The 22,610-nt window shown below is 48.4% G+C and overlaps 1 protein-coding gene across 6 annotated transcripts in view; it reads left to right on the forward strand.

Moving 5' to 3' along the window:
• LOC118232870 (collagen alpha-1(XV) chain-like) overlaps positions 1-22,610 on the forward strand; it is a 73,576-nt gene that overhangs the window by 9,551 nt on the left and 41,415 nt on the right. For all 6 annotated transcript variants that reach the window (XM_035428070.1, XM_035428071.1, XM_035428074.1 and 3 more), the window contains exon 3: positions 19,587-20,164. In XM_035428070.1, the coding sequence (XP_035283961.1) occupies positions 19,587-20,164 (578 nt within the window). The remainder of the gene's footprint in view (positions 1-19,586; positions 20,165-22,610) is intronic.

Here is a 22,610-nt window from a genome sequence, read left to right on the forward strand (position 1 = left end):
GCCCGGCGCACATAGACTGGACCAGCCGCCGTCAGAAACGAACGGTTAACGATAAAATAAAAAAATACACCGGCTTAGGCGAAGGGAGAGGAGTACCGCTTTTGAAAATGGAACATTCCGGCGTTGTTTTCCCTCCCTGTTTTCCCCCCGTCTGTTCGGAAAAGGTCGTCGAAAGCACGTGAAGGCCGCCAAAAATGTTCCGCTCTGCGGTCCGGTCCGGTCCGGTCCCGCCAGCGAAGCCGCCACAGCTGCAGCTGCTCCCATTTGGGCCGACCCCGCTGACCCAGGTGCTCCGCTGAGCGCCATTGTAGTCGGTTTTGGGAACTGGGCTAGCGCCCCCAAAAAGGGTTGCGGGGGTCAAATTCCCAGGTAGGACACTGCTACTGTTCCCATTCTGCAAGGTAGAGTACCTCAGCAAGGCATCCAGCTGTAAAGATGGTCATTATGTAAAAGAAAAAAAGTTGTGTAAATCGCTCCAGAGACACAAGACATCTGCTAAATGCCAGTGATGTCCGCTAAACGTAATGAGCCAGAGGGGGCGCTGTTGAGCACACAGTTGGGGAAACCCCTTTCCACTGACTCCGAAACCCCACCTGTTCAGCCCATTGCCAGTTGCCTGTCACCTCTGACAGGGGCGGTGTCCAAAACAACTTACTTGCCTACAATTGAGTATACAACTTGAGTACACTATATGAGAAATTTTCTCTAAATGTAGTGTACTTAAAAATCCTTGGATGATATACTTATTTCTGGAGCACGCTTTTCAAGAAGTAAACCGTATTTTTTTAGGAGGTCAAAAAAAGATTAAGGGTTGGGGCCTTTTTACTACAAGGGACGTCTTACGACACTTCCACAGTACCGTCGGAAAATAGTATGGAGGATAATCTCGCATAAACTAAACAGTAGACAGTATGTTTAGTAGACAGTATATATTTTGAGGACACAGTACTTAGGAGGCTGTTTCAGACACAGATGTGGTCTGGATCTAATATGAAGAATCACATTTTCTACACATCAGTACCTTACCCAGATGCACCACTTGGGTGCTCCACTGAACATAGCTATTCTTGAACTAAATGTTCCAGCTTAAGAGCACTCAAAAAATGTTATGCCCTCTTTAAAAATACTATTCTATTGCACCCGTGAGGTTTCCGCGTATAAACAGTCCCAAATTCACAAAGGGCGAAACGCAACTATTTTTGTAACGCGTGCACTCTCATCCCGTCCCAAAAAGACTTCCCAGAATGCCGCTGCTGAGAAGGTCAACAAAATCTCAGTGGACACAGAGCCCTTGTACACATCCCCAGTCTTGTCAATACACAATGTGAGATCTGTTCTCGTCATATTTTTTTTTGTTAAGAGTTAGAGAGCAGGGGCTCTAAATCACGTTTGGCCCAGTGCGGCACGTATATTAACCCAGGTGAGAACTTCAGGAACATCCTGACGAAAGGGGTTAGGGGGGGAGGTGGTCTCGAGGGGGGTGGGGGGGGGGTTGTGTGGCGGGGGGGGGGGTTGAAATCTCTGAGAAGGAAGTGATTTATCACCCAAATTCCAACCGACGAAGCTTTGGCTCCTCTCTCAGCCACAGGCAGCGAATTGCAGCCGACACAGGAGTCCAGCAGGGTTAGGGGGTGAGGGTGAGGGTGAGGGTGAGGGTGAGGGTGAGGGCGCTGGCAGTTTGGGCAGAAGGCGGCTGCCGTTATCGAGCGGGCGGCCGGAACGTCGGCGTTCCCGGCGTTCCGCCGGCGCGGCGCGGAAAGATCCGGAACCTCGGGCAGCGGCCGCTGCGGACCCCGTCTGAGGGAGAGTTATGGCGTCTCCCTGTAGAGGAGGAGGACCGGGCCAAGTCCGGCAGGCCGGGCCGGGCGACAGAGATCAGCCCCTGAGCGGCTGTCTGTGGCCCCCCGAGAGACCTGCAACACTGAGCCATTCAGCCCCCCCAGGCCCCCCACCCCCAATTATCTACTGCACGTGTTGCCGGGCGGAAAACCTGCATGGTGACCAGTACGGCTCCCATGTCTGTCCTTCTGAGGGTCCGTTTTGTTTTTTTGGGGAGGTTTGGGGGGGGGTGCAGGAGCTTATGTTTCAGGGTGGCGGGAGGGGGGGGTTACATATGCTGGTCCCAGTTCCCCCTGCCCCCCCCCAGGAGACAGCCTGAGGGTGTGGAAACTGCTCCTTCACACCCTGACGTCTGTGAGCCACAAAGAGCTGTTGATCCCATTGCTTTAACGGGAATCAATGCGCCACACTGTTCTGGGGGGGGGTGGGGGGGTGGGGGGGGGTGAAACCCGGTCGCCTCTCTCTGGTTTATTCTGTTCACATTCCATATTGAAAAAAAGCAGACTGTGTTGTGTGTGGCGGAGGCAGAGTTACCCACACAGGATGGCATTAGTGAAAGAATGTAGAAAAAGAACTAAGTTGTTGGCGTGGTGATTACATGCTTCATTACTTACGGACCAGCGAACGGACTGGTCTGTACAGTAAGTAATGAAAATACCATTGTGTGTGTTATGAACTGGCCATGCTGTCTGTATCATGGTTTCCTAGTGTTTAAAAGATGTGGTCATGTGTTTAAAATCTGTGATATTTCCAGTATCGTTCAGACAGTTGCTCAATGTGAAACACTACCACTGGGCTACTATAGTCAGCATAACTCTATTCATTAGGGGCCCTCCTGTTAGCAACTTTTAAGCACCTCTGGAAGCAACACCAACACACAGTGGAGTGAGAATGCAAGAAACATAACCTGTTGTCTTGTTGGCAGGGAAGAATATGAGGGCTTAGTTATTATTCCCCCATAATGCCTATTTACACGGATTACATAATTCGATTTTACGTGGTTTTATGTCAGGTTTTATGAGAAAATAAAATGCAGTTGGCACTCCGAGTACCGAGAGTTGGGCTTTGAAAGGACCGTTGTGGTATGCTATCAGTAACGGACTTTCACTGCTGCTTCGCCTTCCACAGAAATGAAAGAATTTCAAATTGAGTAAGTTAACTGATTTTAACTGAAAATTGTGAGGTGAACCAGTGACAGTTTTTTTCAATTTATTATCAGGTAACTGCCCTGGGGGGCCTGAAGGGGGCACTCAGCCTTAACGGAGATAATGTTCTCCAGCCTGTTGTTTTGTGGCCTTGTTGGCCCTTAAGGTTGGGGGAGTTTTAACTTTACTAGGCCATTATCAGCCATGACTATTCTGCACACAGGAGACTGAACAGGGGCCCCTGTCTAAGGTGATCCACTGCAAGCGTTTGCTGAAAGACTCTGGGTCACGCTGCAGTAAACACATCCGTGTTACGAAGCCTTACGGGTTTTTACTGAGCTATAGCAACGTGTTTATGTGGGGCTTCCCTTGAAACTTAGGCCTGGATTCAGTCGCTGATCATCCTTAACTGGGATTTACAAGTGCAGCAGATGCGCATATTTGTTTTCTTTCTTCATAAACCAGTCTGGTGAAGTTTCAAAATGACCGTTGTCATCATTAATCCAGTCGTTAGGGCTTGGTCAGCCAGCTGTGGAGGCTACCTGTTCCAGTTAAAGCCAATAATCATGACAGAGTGTTATGATGAAGAAGAAGAAGATGATGATGATGATCGTTTTTCTTGCTTTTTTGTTGGACTTAGTTATTTATTAATTTAGCTTACATACTTTTGCAGACTTGCAGGTTTAACAAAGCACTCAGTAAAAGTGTAGTGTTAATTTAACTCTAACAGAGTACATAAAAATGAGTCCAATAAGGAACATCTGTACTCTGTAGGAGTTGATTTAACACTGAACATTTTACTGGGCAAGACACCCAAGAACTGACAAACAAGGCCATGAATGCATATTAGGAAGCAATACAGTGTGTAACAGTAAAACAACTATTGCACTGGCGATAGAAATCACTGGAAAAATCCTCCTTAATAGCGAAGTTATGTGCCAAGTTACATTATACAACCCAAACAATTATAAGAAAGTAGTCTTCACAGCAATCCACTGTGCACATGTTAACTATCCCAGTTTGCTCTCCAGGTGGACGTCAGTAAAAGGACATAAAGAAACATGCCTCTTATTTTCCGCAGTTTCGAGAGTGATCCCCTTTTTGGGTCCGCGGGGCTCTCTCTAGTGGAGCGCTACTCTACGTTTGTTCTGCGTGGTGACGTCACTCGGTTTATTGTCAAAGGCGCGAGCCCATTTTGTCCAATAAATACGAAACTAGCTCACAGATCACTGGGTGATTTATAGGTCTTTAGAGTCAAAGGAGTACAAAAGGTTGAATAGGGAGGTCACAGTGAGTACAAAAGGTTGAACATTTCCTTCTAAGAACATGCCACAGGCCAAAAAAAAAAAAAAAAAACCTTGCACCCACCTGAAAATACGTTAGAAACCATGGGGCCTGAGCAAAGACGGCACACGTTAGACAGAGGCTGCATTTAGAAGATTGATGGAAACTCTAACGCCTACGAAGTCCCGCTACCGGAGGTTTGAAATGTGCAATGGGACAATTGTCTGTCTCGGGGTAGTGAACAGTGCGGGCACTGTCTGTTTCTCCGCGACTCCCGTGTGAGTGAGTTTTAAATGTCCGTGCGTGCCGTGCGCGTGTGTATCTGCGAGTGCGTGTTTTGTTTACAAGTGCGCGCACGCGTGACTGCTTGCGAATGTACTGTAGGTGAAGGCGCGCATGCAGGAAAGTGCGCGTGGGAGCAGAATCCGTGTCGGACGGACCCCAGCCACCTGGTGTGGGACGCTACTATGTGCGCTAATGAACCTTCTCCCTCGCGAGACCCATTTATTTTGAATGCTCTGGGCTTCTCCACCCAATCGCTTTCCCTGTGGGTTCATTTTCGGCGGCTATGACTTTGACTCTGAGCTGAGACATTCTCCTAAGCCTAAAAGTGAATGAAACTATATGAGATTGCCTATACCTGAAAAACGGTAACCGTAAATTGCCGTTACTTATTTCACCACACCTCTCTTTTTCCTCGTAAAATAAATGTTGCCTGCTGCCCTCCCCCCGCGACCTGCATAATATACCTATAGCCATGACTGCATGCTGGCTGCTAAATGAATGCAGTGCTTGTTTTAACGATTTTTTTTTTTCAAACGTGCTGTAGGCTAACCGTCAAAATCGTGCGGTTGTGAGGAGAAATGTGGCAGTGTAGGAACGAAAAGGTTCCTTCGTATAAAGCTTCAGTTGGTGCCTTCAGTGGGTTTTATTTTTTTTAATTACAAAAAAAAAGAACACTTGGAAAGGCTAAAGAGAGCCTTAAAGAGAGCTTCATTGTGACCGTTGAATTGGTGCCGTTTTTGATAGTGTCACTAACCGCTGGGGTTTAATATGTCAAACGACAGGCTACATATAGTTGTGTGTTTTTCAAAAGCCCTCCTGAAAGGTTTGGAATTTCTTCCTGTGAGGAGAGTTGGGAGAGATGGAGGGAGAGAGGGAGGGAGGGAAGGAGGGAGTATTCTCTCTCCTGCTGGCTGATGTATTGCTGTAGCATTTTCCAAGCGCGCGCAATCTAGATCAGGCTGTCAGACCGGCCCTAGTATTGAGGTTGTGCCCCGGAGTGCCAAAAATGCAGCTACATAATTAGAGGTTTTTTTTTTTTGTTGTTTTTTTTTTGGACAGTCTAACTCTGGGGTCTGGGAAACAATATAACTAGCGTGGAAGGACTTCAGAGATGAATTGGTTTCGCTCATGGACTAAACTTTTGATCAAGTTTGAATCAGTTTAATCAAAAACTCTGGAATTATTGACTGACCATTATTCCAAATGGCCATATGTGTCCAAAACTACATATAAACTCTAACGTACAGTGCCCATCATAGTATTATATGAGAAGTGGCCATTTATGGTGATTATTCTGAATATGTGGGGTGGGGTGGGGTGGGGGGGAGGGGGGGGGGGGGCAGAAGTAATATCACTATCAAAATTTAGAAGCATGCAATAAAAGCATTGCAGTGTATGCCTTTTAAAAAATAAAGACAAATTCAAGCAGATTCGTATATTACATGACGCTTGACTGGTGCACGGCTTCAGTTCAAAGCTGAAATTACTCTCACGTAATTAACCTCTACACACGCATATAAAGCAAGTGTCTTTACAGCACTTGAGGTTTTGCACTTGAGGTCAGACGAGCTAAAATGCGAAGAATGTCCCAGAGTGTCTGCAGTGTCACAGCAGGCAGCTAGGCAAAAACAATTAATTTCAGATCGCGACGCTTGTCACTAAATCTGGCACTTACCAATTTTTGAAAAAAAAAACAACTCGAGTGGCCAAGAACAAAAGTAAGCAAACGGGAATTGAATTTTGTGATTAATGACCACTGTTGGCAGCGCAGCATCTGCAAAACTATGCAGAGTTACATAATTAGCCCTGTGCTGTCTCACTGTGGTCAGTAAAAAATCTGGGTGAAAAGTAAGAATGCTTTGCAATGGTTAGAAAATGCACCCTGTAATTGTCGGAAAAAATGCATTTATTCTGTAATCGTAGGTTCGAACGGAAACAAGACTCGCTCAAGCTCTTTCTGAAGTGAACGCTGCACCTCGGGAATGTCGGTGCAGCGGAGTCAGCTGTGATGATTAAAATCGGTGTATGGGTTGCAAATAAAATCTGTCAGAATGACGAGACTGCTGGAAAGCTGGTGAGAATCTCACCTGTACGTTTGATCCAGCTCTTGATCCCAAAGCCTGATCCATTGAAATATTTTATCCAGACCGCTTTGGGAAATAATTTTTTTTAAAAATGCGGTTAGCCGCTTTAATGTCGCTAATCCCCGCCTCGCTAATTGTTGCGCGCGTTTGCAGCCGCTACCCTGTCCCCTCTCCCCATTGTCACGGGCGGTAATCCCTCGCGCGCGTCCCTTTGTGGGATTACGGACGTCGATCAGAAGCGACAGGTCCGCTGTGCTCGCAAACCTTTGAGGGTCACTGAAACCATAAGCGGTCCAGGGGGCCCCCGCGATGTCCGCATCTGGTCTTCCAACGACCTCCGCCCGACCCCGCGGCTAAAACCCAAAATAATGGGGTTCAATGTCAAAACAACCCCTTATTTACCTCGCTGTTTCCTTTTTGAACTTGCATTTAAATTGGATCTTGATATTAATTTTGAGTCATCTGGTAGAATTTAGGACATTAAATAATAATAATAATAATAATAATAATAATAATAATCCCAAGGAAAATTCTTATTTGAATACAAGGTCAAGCACAGAGCATACAGTGAACTGCGTACACGGGCAGAAGTCCCTCCAGATCCTGTCTAACGGTACTGGAAGAAATGCATTGTTGGTAATGGCACTTGGAGTTGTGTGGACGACCTGCTTACCAAGATCGTGGTTTGAATATAAATTATAAAGTACCAATTGTGCATCTGCATAATTATATGGGGCATTCATTCATCATTGCATTTTTACCAGATAACAAGTTTATGAATCATTTATCTCGCATGATGAAGAGCCTATTTTGAAATTCCTTAAAAAGTTCACATCTTTGCACGTCTAGTTCTAGAAATGGTAATAATTTTCATTATTTATGATGTGTTCTATTATGAATGTTTTGGTGAATATTGTAAACACTGTACCCGTGTATCTGTTCATATGCTTACAATTCCATGCTCTTGCCACTAGAGGGAGATGGAGGATGTTTTATGTGAGTGCTATTATTTGCATTTATAAACAAGCTGGCGCAGCAGTAGCAGTCAATGCGTGATGAATTTGATTACAGCCTCCTTCCAGGCTTCAGATTTTAATTCCGTCTACTACCACTAGGTGGGGCCAGTGGAATTATTTATTCTTGAGCACATTACATTGCTGTACCTGGCCGAGGGTCTCATTTCTTTTCCTAATATCACAGATGATCTTTTGCCGTCTTTATCATTGACTGAAAAATAAATGTAAGAGCTATATTCTAAATAATATAAATATAAATAACATAGTTTCGCATTCGATTATGACTCCAATTATGGCTTTCAATCAGATCGGCCAAACCAAATCTGATTAAAAGAAAATTTAAATCAATAACCAAAACCCAAAACTTTTTTGTTTGTTTGTTTTGGTTTCATATATTGTCAATTTTACAATAATGCAACCCCTGCATTGAATTATAGCTGACAAGTTTAATTTAAAGGAAAAAGCCACGTGGTCGCTAAATGTGGCATCAGATCGCTCTAGGAGGGGGGTTGGCAGTTTACTGATCAGCATTTTTGCTGAAGGAGACTTGGTGGGTTTGACCGAATTCAAGGCTCTGTCTGTGTTTACACAAGCGCCTGTAATTAGAGGGGAGTGGTTAGTACCCCCCCCCCCCCCCCCCCCCATGGAATTATTTTCGCTTATCGTGTGTGTACGGGACAGCAAATTTGAATGCATCCTGGGCGAGAGAGGTTATGTTTCACCCTTTTTTTTGCTTTTCAGTGTCGTGGTTCCCATTCATTTTTGCCCCGTGGAACATGGTCCTAAAATAAAAGACGGAAATCTGGTTTACCGGGCGGGCTCAGCCTGTCTGTAATTTGTTAATGAATAGATTGTATGAAATGTGTGTTTTAAGTGACATGGCAATATAAATAAGCTCTAAAGCTGTGGCTGCATTGTCCCGTTTCTCAGTAAAAAGCCACAATTTTCGGCCATTTTAGCACACCACACTAGTATATGCGGTGCGATAAAGTGGTTTTGCTGAACTTCTTTCCAGTTCTGTTTCCAGCTGTTTCCCAATCGTCCTTTTAAACTGAAGACCGCTGCCCAGTGGTAATAGTACCTGACCTCCTTGGCCCTTACAGTGAAATTTACACACAGTCAAAGCAAGTGCTTGTCCTCAAAACTTTAAATTAAAAAAACGGCAATAAATGGGCTTGTAAATGGATTCTCGGTTCAAACTGTGAGCTGCGTTTTCCAGTGCGCGATTCTGCAAGCGGCCCGTTGCTGATAGATTATGACAAGAGGCCAATTACTGCAGGATGGGGAGACAGTTGTGGGTTTCCTCCCCCCAAGTATATCAGAGACATGGGAGATTAGAGAGGAGGGTGCCCCTGCGCTCCCACATTAAACGCCGGTACAGCCCGAAACGCTGCTCCGCCCCCCCAAATTGCGCTAAATCCCCCGTCTGGTCCACTTAGCCTCTTCCCCTGGCGAGCGCACACGCTTGACTTCGTTGTCAGCACCCCTGCTGCCCAGTGACACTGTGGAATGCTTCGTTTCGTTCGTTTTAAAAAAAATTCTAAAAGCCAGTGTTGTAGAACTCCGCTTCTTTCATCATTACCGGCAATGATTGTGACATCAGCGGTGGAATGTTCGGTTGAGAACACTCCAATGACACGCTGTATTTGTGATGTCACACCTCAGTGGGGTTTATAGACCCGGGGTGGGGTCTCGCTGGGTCGGACCTTTAGCCTGAAACAACATGGCGGGAGACGGGAGGGACATTACCCACAATCCATTTGTTTCCCAAAAGCCCATCTCTTTCAGTGCCGTGTGACACACGGAGAGGTCGTGGGTACTGTTCCTAAATTCTCCGGTGCGACCCGGCCGGGGGTCCGACCCCCTCCGCCTCCCGGGGTCAGGGCAGAAGCACAAGGTCGCCGGGGCAGTTAATTTTAACGGACAGCCCTGGAATCTTTGGCGGAAATGCCTGATGACGCCTTGCCTCTGCTCCGGCTCCCTCGTGCGCCAAAAAAAACGTGGCCGCGAACGTGCGCGGGACACGGGGTGCGGGACACGGGCGCTGAGAGAGGTTCCTTTTGCAATGCCGGAATAGCTCGGAATGCCGCCGTGAAAATGCTTGTCCGTTTCCCAATGACAGGAAAGCCCCTTCAGAGAGCACGTTACGCTACGTGTGTTTGGGTTATGCATACTGTACATGTGCTGTAGGTACAGTGTGTCACATGCCTCAGCTATTTCATGAACACTCCCTGTTTTCCTGCAGTATGTTGCAGGCACAGTGCGTACATAAATCAGCCTTGTGACAGCCATTTCCTCGTGCACAAACAGAGTATCTGGATTTAATTTAGGTGTTTCTATTTTTTTTATCAGGGAAAGGCATCTGGTGCATTGTAAGAAGTAAAAAAGAGAAGAGTTGCTGTTCACAGTGGCTCCATCCATGTTCTGGCATCAGATAGCCCCAGATCCACCTTCTCTTCTTCCTCCTTCTCTTCCTCATCATCATAATCTTCATCCTCTTCCTCGTCTTCTTCCTCCCCTCTGACCGTGACTGAGGCCTGCTAGGCTTGGTGCTCTCGTCAGTGATCTGTGCGTTGTTTATACTTCACCTTTCACCCTTAAACCGAAGGGGAGGGGGGGCTCATTTCACGCACCAGTAGCGTAGCCCCCACCTGCACGGGGGAGGGGGAGGGAGGGGGGTGGCACTTTGGATGTCCGTCACACATCAGTGAAGGTGGAGAGGCAGTTAGGCTCAGCAAGCCCTGCTTCTCCATGGCTTCTTCCTTCATCTAGCACTCTCATGTTGCACTTGTACTGCATCTTCATCTCGAGGTTGCAGCTGTTCATCATATCTCTTGTAATTGTGCCTCACTTCTAGTTTATGACTTGCCATTACATTACAGACTTACTGTGCCTATGCTTACCGTGTGAACTAGACTTGGTGTTCATGACTATGGTGGATGACTGATACTTTATGAGTAGTGTACCTTATCGGACCTGCATTCTGTAGCTGCTCCAGCGACCTTTGACATGCACCTATTTGTATGTCGCATTGGATAAAAACGTCTGCCAAATAAACGTATGGTAATTAAAGTAATGTAATGTAAGGTAACGTAAAGTAATGAAATGTAATGTAAGGTAACATATAGTAATGTAATGTAAGGTAACATGAAGTAATTTTGTGTGAGGTCATGTAAATTAATGTAATTAAGGCAAAGTAATGTAATGTAAAGTAAGGTTAGGTAATGTAATGTAATTTAATGGCTCAAGGTTTTTCTCAACATGTCACAATCGGCTCTCCCCGTTTCCTGTCCCACGCGGTCCGAGGGCGGTTCTCTACGCTGGGGTTCAAACGCGCGACGCGTGCGTCTGAGAGCGGGGGTCTCTGCCAGAGCTGGTGATCACACGCCTGTAATTCGCGTGTAATTCACATGTGTAATTAGCATGCCTGCGATAACAGTGCTGTACCCACACACACGCACACACACACACACACGCACACACACAGTTTAATCATGCGAGACCACAGCTACATGTCAACGATCAAGGCCCCAAATTGTTTTGATGTCGGGGTTGTCTACGCCTTTGTACCTACTCACTGTCAACATCAACATGTCATCGTTTTTTTACACAGGCTGTGAAACTGATTAGTCGGTCTGCTTGCCCGAGTAACTTAAAGGCTTAATCAGGGATGTTAAATGCAGAACCTTTAGCAAATTGAGAGGTTGCCCACGGCACTTTTAAAGAGAAGAGCACTTAGCTATTTGTTTTGCTCTATTTTTGGAGAGGTCTGGAACTTGGAAGCAGTCGATGTGCATATCCCAGGCGAACAAAAATAGAAAAGAATAGCCTGCAATTACATTACATTACACTACATTTATTTGGCAGATGCTTTTATCCAAAGCGACGTACAATAAGTGCATACTGAAGGTCATTGGAACAACTACAAAACACAGGACCGATAAGGTACAATACTCATTATGCAACAGTTATTCATGGCCATGAACACATTAAGTCCAGTTCACACAGTTAGCATGGGCTAGGTCAGAGAGTAATGTTCAGTCAAACTAGGAGGCATGACAACAAGCTACAACATCAAGATAACGATGCGGGTGCAATATAAGTGCTGGATGGAGGTACATGTAATATGAAGGAGTTACAGGAGGTATGTGTGTAGCATGAAAGTGGTACAGGAACAAAGTGGAAGGATATTGTAGCCCAGATGGCCTGTTTGGTTCTAATGTTTAAATGGGTGAAATACCTACGATGCACGTAGTCTTAGGTTGTGGTGCTATGCATTACACAGGGATATATGTCTTTGTTCTGAAGTGGTCATGAGCTGTAACGTCACAATCACAGATAAGTGTAGGGAGTGTGAGTTCTGTCTCTGTAGCTGGAGGTTGCCTGTTTGGTGTGTAAGTTTTTGATGATCTCGTTGATGGAATCCCCTTCTGTTTCCTAAGCTGTGTGTGTAATTTCCATCAGAAAAGGGGGGGGGGCTTGTAGTGTAGTATTGGGAGGAGGGAGTGGTGTAGTGTGATGTGGAGGAAGAGGGGGTGGGGGGTGGGGTGGGGGGGGGGGGTAAAACGCTAAAGGCACATTTACTTAACAAACCGATTTCGACGGAACCCCCTTTTGAAGTCCCCCGGCACTTCATCTGCCTGTTAAATACCAAACTCTGCGTGGGGGCAAAAGGTCTGGGGCGAGGGGCAAGGGGGGCAGTTAATCACAGAGCGAGCGAGGCGGCGGGTGAGGAGGGGTGAGGGGGGGGGGGGGCCAGCGAGGGGCTCCCCTGCGCCCTCAGAGCGGGGAGAGCAGCCAGCGCCGCTCCTCTTCCTCGCGCCTCATCATAGCGCCAGCGAACCGCAGAGATGGGAGCCGCCAGCCCGAGCGTCCTGCTGCCGCTGCTGCTCTCGCTGTCGCTGCTCTGCGGCCCCGCGCGCGGACAGTGGTGGTGGTCCCTCTGGGGCCGGCCCAAGCCCACGCCGAACCCCGTCGCCACGGCGGCGACCCCGACGGAGACCTCCTCGACGACGGTGACCGCGACGACGACGGACGAGGATACGGGGTGGATCTGGTCCCTGGACGTGTCCACCGCCGGCGCCGCCGGTCTGGCCCGGGGCACGCCCGGTCCCGCGCTGGACATAGTCGACAGGAACGGCGCTCAGAAAAGACCGCTCAAACTGTGGAAGAACGGTGAGTTGACCCTTCCGGGGGGGGGCGAGCGGCGGCACGGGGAGGACAGACCCACCGCTGGACGAGCAGCCGCTGGCGTCTGCGAGCGCTAACGCGGTCTCCGTGCTTCGCCTGAGGAACGGCTTTACGGGCGAGTCTGACATCTGCGCTGACTTTAGAGTTTGGAGTCGATTCCGCTGTGGTGCAGGCTGGTGTTGTCGTGTGCTGTTTCACAGCTTTGAGTGGAATAGCTGGAAAAGTGAGGCGTATGAAGCTGTGCTTGTCTGGCAAATTTATGGAGGTTCTGTCAAAGTAGTTTGTCTCTGAATGAACTTTTTGATAACTCACAAATATATTGTCAAAGTGGGTATATGAAGTGGTGCTGAAATTGGATTTTTTTTTTTTTTGCGTGTGTCCCACTGTAATATGAAATGTAATATTCTCTCTCTCTCTCTCTCTCACTTGATGGCTGAGGGGTGTGAAGTGTAAAAGAGTATTAGATTGTGGTCTGAGTGAAGCTTGTCTCAGGTGAAGCCGCGCGCGGTCTGTGGTATCCCGCCGTGCGGAGGGACCCAGCTGCGCCCGGGTTGTAAATTCCTTCGCGGCTCTTCTGGCTTCCAGCGGCGCCGCTGCTGACGTTGAAAGGGGCTAATTGAGCCCTGGATGTTGCGTTATTCCACCGCGTCTTCTCCCGAGGAAAAAAACCGCCATCACATGATATTGGAATAATAGGATTAACGGGAGGGAGGGCGGCGCGTTTTTTTCGGGGGAACATTGTTCCGGGAACTCCCCCGCTGGTCGGAGCGGGGTCGGGCGAGCGAGGGGGAGGTTTTGATTGAGTCTCGAGCTCCGGCGCTTAATTGCGTGGGCGCGCGCGGCTGCCGTCTCCGCGCAGCGGGACGCGTGTTGTGACAAACGAGGTCTCAGCTGAGGAATTTACCAGGGCAGGCGAGAGCAGTTCTCAGGTGCACCGTCATTAATCACCCGCGGTTTTCAGCGCAGGATCGATCCCACACAACAAACGCCGGTTATTTTCTGTGCGCGAGGGCGGCTGGTCGTTCTGCGGGAGGGGGGTTAGGGTTGGAATGCGCACTGTAACCGCGGTAATTCTGTACGTGCTCAAACTCAACAGCTTTCCCCGTCAACGATTAGCCTGCTGTGATTGATTACATGAATCAATATCATAAGGAAAATGTCGCTTGTCGTTGGAAAAAAAGTTCAATTCTGAGTAGTTACTGCTAAAAAAAGAAAAAAAGAAATTAACTGTCCAATCATCACGCCCTGTCCAAGATGTCACAATACGAATGCGCGAATGAAAATAAGCTTTCCATCCATTACGTTTGCCGTCAATACTGCCAGCCGCAAACACACAATAAACTAGAGAAAATAATGTGGATGTTCAGGGGGAGAGTCTCGAGTCTTTCAAAAGCACGCAAGAGTATTTGCGTAATCTTTTAAATCATCTCTCTTCTTAAATTGGAAGTGAAATTGTTTTCACTGCAGCATATGCTCATACACAATTTGTGATGGTGCTTTGGCAAAAATAATTATGCAAAAGCAAGGACTACTCTTCCAGGGTAGAGCTATTATGCAGTTTATTTAAGTCTATTTTAGCTGAAGAGTATGATTGTTTTAAATCCCTCTATTTATTTGTACCTTGACCCATGTAATATGACACTTTGTTGTTTTAAATATGGTATTTGTGTATATAATGGAAACGAGTGTGTGGCTTTTAATCTCAGTGAGACAACCGATATAAACAAAGGTTAATTGAAGACATATCCTGTGGGAGGTAATGTTTTGACCATTCAGTCTCCCAGTCCACAAGCACTAAAGATTCAGTTTTGGAAGACAGTGTGGTTGAGATATTTTCAGTGTTCACAGCCCATAAGACCGTAATAAGCAGTTTTAACCATTTGCTGAGTCCTCGGTCCATATGCAGTAAAACGTTTTTTTAAAGACCATTCAGTCAGACAGTGTTTGAAGACCGATTGATTCGAAGGCATTGCTGTGGGTCTCAAAGTGAAGTTGAATGAATAACTCGGGAGTATAATACACCCTATTATATTTTTATTTCGCCTCTACACATCGGCCCACTAATGTAAACACACCGCTCGGAACGATGACCCGAAAATGCTGGGGGTTGTCATGGAAACGCTCACCGCCCATTTTCACATTTTCGCGTGTTTGCTCAGGGGCGCGTCTCTTGCCTTTTCTTAATTCTCCGACCCGCTTGTTTTGTTTGGCTCCTGTGGAAGCTGATCTGGGCCCTTTTTTTTTTTTTTTTTTTTTGAGAGGCTCCACTTGTTCCCCCAGGGTTGTTGCCGGGGCAGGGGGGGCTGTTGCCGGGGACTGTCTCAGCCCCTCTTTATTTGCTCGGGGGTCTGGGAACATTTCTGCCCTCCCCCCCAACCCCCCCCACCCCCCCACCCCACCACCACCCGCAGGAAAACTGGCAAACTGACCTCTGGCAAAACGTGAGGGCAATGGCACACACACTGGGGGCCAACGGGACACGGGGCCGCATGGGGGGGGCCCGAAAGATTAACCGCGACAGGACAGAGCCTGGCGGATTTTTTTTTAGGAACGGCTTTGAGCTTGTTTTTTTCCCATATTGAGCTGTTCACCGGTCACAGTCAGGATCGGTCTTTGTGACCGTGTCCCATTCAGAGTCCTGCTTAAGCCAGAGTCCAGCTCCAACTAACAGGCAACAAGACCAGGTGTAAAACCTAATGTATGGCTGGACCTAACACACGTGATCCGGCCGACCAATGGTGTGACTTCATAACTCGGCCGACCAATGGTGTAACTTCATCACTCACTCACTCAGTCACTCACTCAGTCACAGTCAGACATTCGCTTTTGTAGGGCTGGCCCCGCTGTTGCGGTCCAGCCAAAAATCACAGGGCTCTATCCAAGCAGTAAATAGCCAAATGTTAGAGAAATCAACACTTTGTCATGTTCTTTTTTTAGTTTAACAGGTTAAAACATCCAAGGTTTGCTTTTTGAAGCAAGTCAAGCCCTCGCGCATATGCAAAAGAAACCAATGCTACGCCGTCTGCTTTGAAAATCTGCTTTTTATCTCTCTATCTGGCGAATCCAGACCTCTTCCTGCCCTTAAACTCTATGCTGTCAGGTTGAGGCCTCTCTAGATATCGTCTCCAAGGCGATGCAGGTGGCCTCGATGGTATCAGTGTTAAAAATGTATAAACAGCAGTCATTTTGGGGAAGTCCACTTTACCCAGGGTTTGCCCTGTGGTTTTGATGCTATGGTTACTGAAAGGTAATGGGTAACATGTGTTTTGGGGAGGTAGCCACAGGCTTTAGTGTAAAGTAATAAAAGTAACGTGTGAGATACACATTTCTTACATATTCACTACATGTCTGCCTGGACACAAGCGATTTTTTATGCAATGGACAGATGATGATTACATTCGGACCATTGTTTTGTTTTTGGAGTGTTTGTGATCGTGAAGCACTGGTCTCTGGGAGATATTTGACCTCTTAAATTTCAGTGACATTTTGGGGTGCGTCAGTCATGAGTGGTAGCTTCCCCTTGTCCAGAAACTTCTGCACACTCAGGGGCCACGCCTGAGATTGTGGATTTCTGGACTCGGATATTCCCAATTAATTCATGGACACTGCACCGCACTGAAATTATACGGCATGTCCGTTGGAGATGTGGACGGCCATGTCTGGTAATTCATGCCAAGTGCCTGGACAAGAACACCTGAAATGAAATTATGTCCGTTTCCAACACAGAGCTGTGGTTTTTTGACATTGACACACGGCAGGAAGCGGGTCTGTTTTGGGATTTGTGCTCTCTCGTAAGTGGACCTTCTCACGCGCATCAAGGCTCCTCTTTGTCTTCGGAATGCACTCGTTGACCCTTGCCCTGTCGCTGACCCCTGCGGATCCGGCACTGCGTTCAGGGTTCGGTTCTGCTTCGCAGGTGTTCAGGGGGGTTTTGCAGGTGTTCAGCTGGTGTGAACCTCCTGTCTCCACGTATCGCTCTCCCTTCTACTGTGCTACAACGGGACCACTCAGGGTTACTCAGTCTGGTCTTAAAGCCCTTTGAAGAGTTGGTTTTTTGGAATGTTTTTTTTTTTTTACTCCACTGCTTTCAAATTACCTGCAGCGATTGTGACATCAGCGTTAGAATGTTCGGTCAAGTACATCCTCATCACACGTTTGCGCCCTCACGCACTAAAGGGTTAAATAGACCACAGTGTTGCAGGTTGAAAGCTGAACTGTATCAATCGGGAGAGTGGCTGGATCACCCTGTTACTGAGCCCTGTAGCCCAGAGTGAATGAACCTGCAGTGTTCAAGGTAGTGCCTGTATAATGGGTAAGGAGCTGGTCATGTAACCTAAAGGTCACAGGTTCGATTCCCGGGTAGGGGACACTGCCGTTGTACCCTTGAGCAAGGTACTCAACCTGCATTGCTTCAGTACATATCCAGCTGGACGCAGTGTAAATGCTGAGTAAAAAGTTGTGTGAGTTGCTCTGGATAAGGGCGTCTGCTGAATATCTGTAATGTAATGTAATGCAATGTTATGTTATGTAATGTCTGTTTGGAAACAACCAGCCGGAGAAGAAAAAAAAAACCCCAAAGTGATTTTACAAAGGCCAGTGGGAAGCCGAAAGCCGCTGTGATTTTTATTGAAGACGAGCCCTCCCCCGCCCCTATCCCTCCTCCCCCCCCCCGCCCCTATCCCTCCCCCCCCCCCCCCGCCCCTCCTCCCCGCGTGCTGATCGCAGCGGAGAGGGAGAGGACTCACAGACGCTAAACTTGCGCCTCCTGCCGCGGCAGCCATTACGGTGGGTCCGGCTGTTTACGGTCTCCATGGCGACCATTACGGTGGGTCCGGGTGTTTACGGTCTCCATGGAAGCCATTACGGTGGGTCCGGCTGTTTACGGTCTCCACGGCGACCATTACGGTGGGTCCGGGTGTTTACTGTCTCCACGGCGACCATTACAGTGGGTCCGGGTGTTTACGGTCTCCATGGCGACCGTTACGGTGGGTCCGGCTGTTTACGGTCTACATGGCGACCGTTACGGTGGGTCCGGGTGTTTACGGTCTCCACGGCGACCATTACGGTGGGTCCGGCTGTTTACGGTCTCCATGGCGACCATTACGGTGGGTCCGGCTGTTTACGGTCTCCATGGCGACCATTACGGTGGGTCCGGCTGTTTACGGTCTCCACGGTGACCATTACGGTGGGTCCGGGTGTTTACTGTCTCCATGGCGACCATTACGGTGGGTTTACGGTCTCCGCCTGTAGTCACGCTGTACGGACAGACAGTCGCGCCGCAGGTGGGACGCTGTTGGATGAACAACCTGCGCAGACACGTGGGGGGTGGGAGGCGGGGAGGGAGGGAGGGAGGGAGGGAGGGAGGGAGGAGGGTTGGAATATTTGGCCCGGGAGAGAGCAGGAGGGCGGGGGGAAGGGGCGGGGGGGGGGGGGGGGCGGGCAGGGTGTCTCTCCGGTTCAAAGAGCCGGCCAATGCCACTCAATAATTACATTCTTCCACTTGGCCAGTTTGATGAATTACAGGCCGTATCGGACTCGGTCTGGAGCAGAAGCTCGCTGGAGCGGACGGGCGTAAGCAGCGGTGCGGGGGGGGGGGGGGGGGGGGGTTACAGAGGGGGAAATGCAGGGGCGGAAAGTCAGGGCGGTAGGGAGGTTTAACTGTGTGGAGGAGGTGAGCTGTGTACTGAGTGTGTGAGAGGAATGGCCTGTTTATGGAGGAGATAAGTCATATACGTGAGTGTGTGAGGGGAATGATCTGCTTATGGGGGCGATAAGTCATATACGTGAGTGTGTGAGGGGAATGATCTGCTTATGGGGGCGATAAGTCATATACGTGTGTGTGTGGGAGGGGAGATTATCACTTCATGAGGGAGATCAGCTGTGTGTGTGTTATGGTGATGAGCTGTATTTGAGGGAGATAATCCTGAGGAGGATGAGCTCAGGGGAAATGGACTGTAAGGGAGATTAGCTGTGAGGGAGATGAGTTGTATGTGGGGGAGATGGGTGGAGTGTGAGGGAGATGAGTTAGTTGTATGTGATTGAGTGAGTTGTACAGTATGTGATGGAGTGAGTTGTATGTGATGGAGATTAGTTTTTTGTGCTGAGGTGAGTTGTATGTGATGAGATGAGTTTTTTGTGCTGAGGTGAGTTGTATGTGGTGAGATGAGTTGTGTGTGAGGGAAATAAATGGATTGTGAGGGAGCTGACTTGTGATTTTATGGGAGTTGAGCAATGAGCTGTTGGTCAGAGAGATTGTCCTCTTCTGCGGGAAATTTGTTATGACAGAGTGATATAAGCTGTGCTTGTGAGGGTGGTGTTTTGTGTGCCAGAAACATGAGTGTGTGCGTATGTGTAGGAGAGGAGATGTTTGTGAGAGAAGATGTTGTGAGATGTTGTGAGGAAGGTAAGCTTTATCTGCTGGGGAGATTAGCAGTACATTGGGGAGGTGAAAAATGAATGAGTGAAAGGTAAAATTGTGTGCTTAAATTAAGACATACTTTTTTACACTAATGCGTGGTCCAGCTTGCCAGATCACGTAGTAGAAGTAGAGATCTCCAGCGTGTTCAAGTCCCAGGTTTGACACAGTGCTGGATGCTCTCTAGGCCATATTTAAATGGCCGTCCTAGATGAGCTGAATGGCCTGTTTTCTTATGTCTTTTTTAAAATTAATAACCTGTGGCGCTGCAGCACTGTCTGCTGTTATCGTGCTGATATGATATTTATTTATTTGTTTTTTTTTCCAGAGCGGGGATCCAAAGGCCACCTGGACCTGACGGAGCTGATCGGCGTGCCCCTCCCTCCGTCCGTCTCCTTCGTCACGGGCTACGAGGGCTTCCCCGCCTACAGCTTCGGGCCGGACGCCAACATCGGGCGGCTGACCAAGACCTTCGCGCCGGACCCCTTCTTCCGCGACTTCGCCATCATCGTCACGGCGCGGCCCACGGCCCGCGGCGGCGTGCTGTTCGCCGTGACCGACGCCTTCCAGCGGGCGGTGTACCTGGGCCTGGCGCTGTCCCCCGTGGAGGACGGCACGCAGAAGATCTCGCTGCTGTACGCCGAGCCGGAGGGGGAGGGGGGCGGGGAGGGGGAGGGGGGGGCGGCCGCGGGGGGGGCGGCGGCGGCGTCCTTCAAGGTGGCCAGCCTGGCAGACCGCTGGAGCCGCTTCACGCTGGCGGTGCAGGACGGCGAGGCGCGCCTCTACATGGACTGCGAGGAGTACCACAGCGTGCCCGTGCGCCGCAGCGCCCGCCGCCTCCGCTTCGAGCCCGGCTCCGGCATCTTCGTGGGCAACGCCGGCGCCACCGGCCTGCGCAAGTTTGAGGTGAGCTTTTTTTTTTTTGGGGGGGGGTGGCGGTGTGGTGTAGCAGGGCTCTACGGTGCTCCCTGCTGAAGTTTGAGGTGAGCTGTTTTTTTGGGCTGGCTCCCTGCTGAAGTTTGAGGTGAGCTCTTTTTTTGGGGTGACGGTTGTGGTGTGACGGTTAATGAACTAGCTGGTCTTATAACTGCAGGGTTGCAGGTTCGATTCCCAGGTAGGTCACTGCCGTTGCACCCTTGAGCAGGGGGCTTATATCCAGCACAGCTGTGTCGATGCTGGTAACAGTAAACATGCTAAAAGTTGTGTGGGTCGCTCTGGATAAGATTGTCTTCTTAGTGCCCATAATTTAATGGCTGTGATGGCGGAATGGAGAGAACGACCATAGATGGCGGAACTTGGATTTGAGAAACGTTTGAAGACTATTTCCGTTTGCTACTGAGGAGGTTAGAATCACCACGACTGAGTGCTAGGTTGCTGTTTAGCCTTTGCCAGCCGCATCTCATGTGAGACAGTATAGCGAAGAAACTGCGGCTAGCGCAAGCTAGTAGCGCCATCGCACAGAGAGAGAGAGAGCTGTTACTTAGCAACCTCAATCAAATGCCCAAAGAAGCTGTTTGACTGTGACTGGAGCAACCAGAAATTCCCAGTATGGAACGTAGTTATATTCTATGCTAAGTTATTTATTTATGTGTGAGTGTGTGTACAATAACCCCTGCTGATTCAACTCAGCTCCGTGTTTACCAGAATGGATTTGTCGCGGGAATCACATTTTTGCGAAACGAAGGAAGACTACAGGATTACTGTCTCTTTAGTCCTCCATTATTAACTCACTGAGCTCCTTGTAGTCTGTAGCACTAAATGTATGCCTCCCACACACAGCGCAGAAAGCTTTTCTGTGTGAGCTCAGGTAATCTGTGCTCCCCTCTGTTTTTCCCCGCTCGATTGACACCGATGACATTCAGTTTCTGAACCACGTTAGTACTCGTGACAAATCGAGCAAAGAGCTTATTTGTCATTCATTTGTCCTCGACTTTTCAGTGAGAGTACCACATCACAGTAGAACATCGTTTTTTTTTTCAGCCAACACAATTGAGAGAATTGCGAGCGCCATTGCTCACCCTGACCTTTGCCCTGGCCTGCCCTGTCCTTCCGATCTCTGTTGCATCACTCTCCCATATGTGCAAAAACGTCTTTCCCATCAGGTGATATTCTTTGGAATAGGGGTGATTCATGAAGTAGACAACCAAGATAAATAACTTACTGCTCCAGCTAATTGGAGGATAGTTGCGGAAAGTATATTTGTGTGTATGTTATATTTTTGGTATTATTTCCACTATGATTACTGTAAACTTCTTTCCCTTACGACGATATAATATAATTTAATTTCCTCAATTATCTTCCAATTAGCTGGAACACTAAAGTATTTCTCAAGATAATCATTTCTAATTTATTATCTTGGATGTCTATTTTATGAATGATCTTCCAAAAGAGTCTTGTCTGATGGGAAAGATGTTTTTGCACATATGGGAGACTGATGCGACAGAGATCAAGGACAAGGCAGGCCAGGTCAAAGGTCACAGGTCAAAGGTCAGGGTGAGCAGTAGTGCTCCCAGTTGTTCCATGGCATATTCATGGTGGAGAGCAATACTCACGCTACCCTTGCTCTTCAAAATGAACCACATACCAACATGACAAAGCAACACGTCCAATCTTCTGATGGCGAGGACAGCAAAGAAGGGCCTAAAAATGGAAATTGAAAGTAGAAAACCTAAAACCAATGTGAAGAGTGGACGACTACTGCACACAGGGTTGAGGATGAAGACCACACCAATCCAAATACTCCCAAACAGCTGGGTCTTGTTTATTTTTAAACTGTTTTAAGTAACCCTGAAAACAAAGACACGCTACATTTAACAGAAGGGGATATTCCTACGATTAGGTAATCCCGTTCATTGTCCCGTACGGAGACCCGGGACCTCCTGTGTCCTAGTCCCCCGCCAGACCTCACCGCCCCTTCCCCCGCGTTGGGGCGCGGACGTTACTGTTCCCCAAACTCCGGCCTGACGCGTGAGAGAGGGAGAGGGGAGAGAGACCCCCAGGACGCATTCTGGAACCCACCGCAGGCCATTTAATCTTGGTGTAGTTGCTGCACACGTTGCGCTGACTCGCTGGGGGGGACGGGTGGGGGGACGGGTCCATCTGGAACGCGTTAGCACGTTAGCGCTCGCGGTAGGAGGCGGGAGGAAGCGGGGTCTCGAACCTTGCGCTCCCCGGCTTGGTCTCGAGCGTCGCGGGGCAGTGGCCGTTGAGAAGCATGTCTGCATGACCCTGACATTACATTACATTACATTACAGGCATTTAGCAGACGCTCTTATCCAGAGCGACGTACACAACTTTTACATAGCATTTTACATTGTATCTATTTATACAGCTGGATATATACTGAAGCAA

Source organism: Anguilla anguilla, chromosome 8, assembly GCF_013347855.1.
Source record: "Anguilla anguilla isolate fAngAng1 chromosome 8, fAngAng1.pri, whole genome shotgun sequence".
In the NCBI taxonomy this organism is placed as follows: domain Eukaryota; kingdom Metazoa; phylum Chordata; class Actinopteri; order Anguilliformes; family Anguillidae; genus Anguilla; species Anguilla anguilla.